We start from the raw sequence: 5911 nt of genomic DNA, 5'->3' as shown, positions 1-5911 counted from the left end.
AGAAAAAAAAGGAAAGATCCACAAAAAAGAAAAAAAAATAACAAAAAGTAATAGTAGAATCTAAAACACTAAGAACAAATACAGAATAACGTAATAATGGAATGTATAAATGTACTCTTGTGAGAATTTAATGAATTTTCTAAAACCTAAAGGCATATATTTTTCCTTTAATTAAAAAGAGGAGAGAAGGGCTCAGGGTTCATTAAGGCGTCATGTTCAGTGTGTGAGCAAACACTGCGGGGGGAGGACGCGCCGTGTTCTTTTTGAAATGGATGGAGAGAGAGAGAGAGAGAGAGAGAGAGAGAGAGAGAGAGAGAGAGAGAGAGAGAGAGAGAGAGAATAAAACTAGAGACAGACAGACAGAGAAGGAACTAACCAGCCAACCAGGCATTCATACTGACAAACAAAGACACAGACAGACGAATAGCGAGTAAGTAAACCAATCAGACAGACACAAGGAAAGACAGTCAGCCAGCCAGACAACCAGACAGACAGCCAGCCAGACAGCCAGCCAGACGGAGACAGACAGACAAACATAGACAGACAACCAACCAGTTACACAGAAAGATATAACTGTTAACCTGTCGCGTTGCCAAAGGAACAAAATAAAAAAGGAGGTAAAAGAAAATGAATAGATAAATTAAATGAATAAATAGATAAACAACAAACAAATATGAAATAAATGAACGAATGAATGAAAATATGTAAAGAAATCTGTCCTATGTACGAACACACACACACACACACACACACACACACACACACACACACACACACACACACACACACACACACACACTTCGAGTTAACATTTTCATTACTAGAATATACAAAATTAACATTATCACAACACATGTTACCAAGCTGTGTGTGTGTGTGTGTGTGTGTGTGTGTGTGTGTGTGTCTAGTTTCCGCAGCGTCTGGTACAGCACGTGTATAGACATCTATGTATGTATGTATGTGTGTATGAGCGTAAATAATTATGTCTGGTGGGTCCGCCTGAGTATGTGTGTGTGTGTGTGTATGTGTGTCTGCCTTTTTTTCCCCTATCCTACCACCTTGAGGAAATGTCGCTTCATTGCCTCACATTTATCAAAGCTTACGTTTTTTGCATTTCCTTTCATGGCATTTTTTCCTTCCTCCCATGATTTCTTTGGGGAGGAGGAGGGAAGGGGCGTCTGGGTGCTACTTTTTGCCTTGTTATTTGGAATTTCTTAACCATATTCACTGAGTTTTTGTATACGGAGAGAGAGAGAGAGAGAGAGAGAGAGAGAGAGAGAGAGAGAGAGAGAGAGAGAGAGAGAGACGAGGAGCACTGGCAGTAGCAAAAGGAGGTAGAGGAAAGCTATTGAGAAAATCCTCTCTTCCTCCTTCCCTTCCCTGCTTGTCCCTCCTTCCCTTTCTTCCTCTCTCTCTTTCTCTCCCTCTCCCTCCCTCTTTCCCCCAACTCCAAAATTCATCATTCGCCATTTTCACTGACTTCTGATCGACAAATAAGACTCAACAATCCTTTGCTCTTCACTTTATATCGTGATCACGTCCCTCAATAGAGTCGGGCGGGGGAGGCAAGAGGGACCCACAGCCACGCTCCGCCTCCTCGCCCCACCGCTGGCCCGCCGCAGAGGTCAATATCCCTCGGCCGGGGTCAGTGTAAATAGCCCGTGCTAGCATCGAGGCGAGAAACTTTATTAGCGGGGAATACACACAGAGCCGAGGCCCCAAAAAGCTGCGATTCCCCGTCGACTCGGAGTGGAACGTAAAAACATCAAGTGCTCAATTTAGCTCCATAACCCACGTCCTGTTGCGACATTTTTCTGAGGTTGGTGTTCTGTCCCGTGCAGCGTCTCGGTCTCCGTCCTCGCCGCCGCGCCCCGCTGCTGGCGAGGCCCTGCCAGGCTGCGGTCTCGTCTCGGCGGAGAGTTTAAGCGAAGATGGCAATTAAGGATGATTATGTATTAATTTCGGTAGCAAGGAGTCGCGTCCGCCCGCACACAATGGGGCCGAGATAGTCATTATTAAGGGGACAAGCATCCATTAGGGGGCCGGGATTTGGCCAACCTTCCGTGTATTCCCGTCAGCCAATCAGCAGCCTCGCAGCTCCCTCCCGCTCCCCCTCCGAGCCTCCGTGCAGTTACCGGCGAGCGTTTTGTCTCGTTTCCCGCTCTTCCCGTCTCTCTGAGCTACAGCCTTCAAAGGTGTTCTGGGGCCGCGACACTCTGAAGGAGGTGTCTTATGAGGGCTGGAGGCGCCGGAGACAAGAGCAGAAAAGTGAAGGTGAGGAGGAGAAGCGTCGTTCCTCCGGCAGCCGCGCCGAGTCACTATTATCCAACCGCGAATTATCCCAATACCACAGGCAGTCCGAGGCGCTGATTGGTCTGTTTCGCTGCGACCCGCGCTCTCATTGGTCAACACCACGAGGGATTAGGTGTGTATGCATTGTTCGTGTAAATAGTGTTGAAATGATTACAGGTCCCGGGCGGCGGTATAAACGAAATAAGCGGTGTCGCGGGCCGGCCAGTCGCTAGGTGTGGCCTGAGCTTCGCGGAGGCCGGCCGGCGTGTGTCTGAGTGTGTGAGTGCGTAAGTGACACTCCAGTGCCGCCGCCATGATGGAGCGCTCCCTCAAGTCTGCCTCTCCGCTTCCCCCAGAGTCGCAGGACTCCCAGCGCACCCCGCCGCCGCTCCCGCAGATGGAGACGCAGCTGTCGCCGACGACGGGCCCGCCGCCCGCCCGCTCCTCCCGCGTGTACACCATCGAGGACATCCTGGGACGCCCGCAGCCTCAGGAGTCCTCGGCGCCGCAGGTCAACGCCGTCGACAGCCAACTCGCAGGTAAGGCCACGCGGTGCTGTCCTCGTCTTCAGGTGTGCTGAGCAGTGGTGGGCAGGAGGAGGCGCCGCCAGGTGATCTGCCGGTAACCTCTCAAACACGTGGCAGAGACCGCATTCTGCGGCGGGGTCAGCTGGTTCGGTCTATGATTGAAGCCACTACCATACCAAGGCGCCGCCCTCAGCGCCACGCGCTACTGGTTTGGTTCATTTCCGACGTCTCGCCGTCAGACAGCATCTCACAGGAACATGAGACACTATACGAGACATTAGGACACAATAATTTCTTTTCCTGACATCGTAATGATCCTCGGCGGCACTCAGGCACCACCACTGCGATACACGGACCAGGTCACCAATACATATTAATGATAGTGGTGATAATGACAGTGAATAACAATGATAATAATAATGATAATAATATTATAATTATAGTAATAACAATAATTATAATTATGATAACATCAATGATTAATTCCAAGTCGAATATTCACCATCAAATGAAAATATGTCCACCAACTAGACCATAAATCAGACCTGTCGAAATGCAGGCGGCAAGAAAAGCAATGGGCCGGAATTAGAAGACCCGATGACAGCAAACTCAGCACCGCCCACACACACACACACACACACACCACTCGTGACGATAATTTGGTAACATGAGGACACAGAGGCCACGTACCGCCCAGCACGGCGGAGACATGTGCACGCTCCCCCACACCAGCGGAGACCACCACACCAGTCACTAGCAGGCGGAACACAGGCCGCTTTACTTGGAGCCATTGAGGGAAGGACCAAGCTATGTATTACTGAAATGACGCGCCTTTAGGTAGCGCGAACAAATCGCTGCCCTAAAAGCTTTCAATCCGTAACGAAAACTAAGTTAGAACCAGAAACTGTGTGAGGAGAGACGACCCAGGGAGAGACAAGGAGTGAGGTGGAGGGATGGAATAGCGTCACTGTAGAGGATGGAGTCACAGAGGAACAGATACAAAAGGATCAAACTCGTACATGACGCCAGCCCAGTGACTATAGATGTGGGGAAGGGACGGAAGGAGACTATACGATTGCTTACATTGATAATGAATAAATCAATAAAAAAAAATACACAAAGAATAGCAACAAGGACAAACGGAAAGAGATACCAGAAAATAAAATAGAACATTACGAAAAACAGAGACCTATTACTTTCTATTTTGGGGCCACTATTCAAAGGGAGACAGACAGACACACACACACAAAAGAAAAAAAAAAAAACTGGTAGGCGTCTCAATGCTTACCGATGTGACGCTCAGAATTTCCAAGTGAGTGTTACTTTTCCCACCGTAACTTCAAACAAGTCAGCATCAAAGACTCTTTATTTTTTGCTTCTGATGTTGAAAATGTTTTGTTATTCGTTTTCTTTTTCAAATTTTCATGTGTTTCATTTGTTTCTCTTTTTTTTATCTGTTTCTTTCTATTCTTTTCCATGGTTTCTGTACACTTTGTCTCTCTGTCTGTCTGTTTGTCTCTCTCTCTCTCTCTCTCTCTCTCTCTCTCTCTCTGTGTGTGTGTGTGTGTCTAAAATTAGTAATATTAGGAAGGTATACCCAAAACCTGTAATCATTATTAGGTACTATCATTATTATTATTATTATTATTATTATTTTTATTAGCATTAATAATGATAATAATAATAATAATAATTATTATTATTATATATTATTATTATTATTATTTCCATTATTCTTATTATCATTATTATTACTACTATTATCATCATTACAACAATAACCACAACTACCACTGCTGATGCTATTACTACTACTACTACTACTACTACTACTACTACTATCATTATTATCATCACTACCGCAGCGCTTCATCTCCGTCTCTTCTACCCCCCACATCCCATCAAACACACACACACACACACACGCCCGGTAGCTCAGAGGTTAGAGCGCTGGCTTCACAAGCCAGAGGACCAGGGTTCGATTCCCCGGCCGGGTGGAGATATTTGTGTGTGTCTCCTTTCACGTGTAGCCCCTGTTCACCTAGCAGTGAGTAGGTACGAGATGTAAATCGAGGAGTTGTGACCTTGTTGTCCCGGTGTGTGTGTGTGCCTGGTGATCAGGCCTATCCGAAGATCGGAAATAATGAGCTCTGAGCTCGTTCCGTAGGGTAACGTCTGGCTGTCTCGTCAGAGACTGCAGCAGATCAAACATTGAAACACACACACACACACACACACACAGTAGGTACGGGATGTAAATCGAGGAGTTGTGACCTTGTTGTCCCGGTGTGTGGTGTGTGCCTGGTCTCAGGCCTATCCGAAGATCGGAAATAATGAGCTCTGAGCTCGTTCCGTAACGTCTGGCTGTCTCGTCAGAGACTGCAGCAGATCAAATAGTGAAACACACACACACACACACACACACACACACACAAGCACCTCCGACACGACACGCCACGACACGCTATTCAGAAAGCCAGTCTCTTCCGACCTAGTTTTCTTTCAATTTCCATCTCTAGGGCGCTCATCTCCGCCCCTGTCTCTTCATTTCCCAAGTCATTATCCCCCCATTATTACGTCATTCGCGGTAAATAATGATATCGCCCTTCAATTAGCGGCGAAAAAATGGACCGACAGAGGGCGAGGCGACGGAGCAAGAGAGGCGTCCTGATTGGTTGGAAAAAAGCGATGCCTCCTAGCTGTTGATTGGTTAGGTTTTTTTCTTTTAATTCTTTTCCCTCGTTTTCTCCTCATCTCTCTCTCTCTCTCTCTCTCTCTCTCTCTCTCTCTCTCTCTCTCTCTCTCTCTAGAAAATGCAACAATAGTAATGGTAATAGAACTGGTAATAAAGTAGTAGTAGTAGTAGTAGTAGTAGTAGTAGTAGTAGTAGTAGTAGTAGTAGTAGTAGTAGTAGTAGTAGTAGTAGTAGTAGTAGTAGTAGCAGAAGCAGTAGTGGCAGTAGTAGTGATAGTAGAGGTTGTACTTGTTGCTATAGTAGTAGTAGTAGTAGTAGTAGTAGTAGTAGTTGTTAATTCCTGCAACGCCTCTCTCTCTCTCTCTCTCTCTCTCTCTCTGTGGTAACTTTTTAATGA

General features: G+C 46.6%; 1 protein-coding gene across 2 annotated transcripts in view; it reads left to right on the top strand.

Moving 5' to 3' along the window:
- The first annotated feature begins 2175 nt into the window (after window positions 1-2175).
- The window catches only part of LOC123506756 (dorsal root ganglia homeobox protein-like), a 42085-nt gene continuing 38349 nt past the window's right edge, over window positions 2176-5911 (top strand). For both annotated transcript variants that reach the window (XM_045259059.1, XM_045259058.1), the window contains exon 1: window positions 2176-2831. In XM_045259059.1, coding sequence (XP_045114994.1) covers window positions 2606-2831 — 226 coding nt within the window. In that variant the 5' untranslated portion in view covers window positions 2176-2605. The remainder of the gene's footprint in view (window positions 2832-5911) is intronic.

The sequence above is a fragment of the Portunus trituberculatus genome, chromosome 20, assembly GCF_017591435.1.
Source record: "Portunus trituberculatus isolate SZX2019 chromosome 20, ASM1759143v1, whole genome shotgun sequence".
NCBI classification, from domain to species: domain Eukaryota; kingdom Metazoa; phylum Arthropoda; class Malacostraca; order Decapoda; family Portunidae; genus Portunus; species Portunus trituberculatus.
This window is presented reverse-complemented; position numbering and strand designations above follow the sequence as displayed.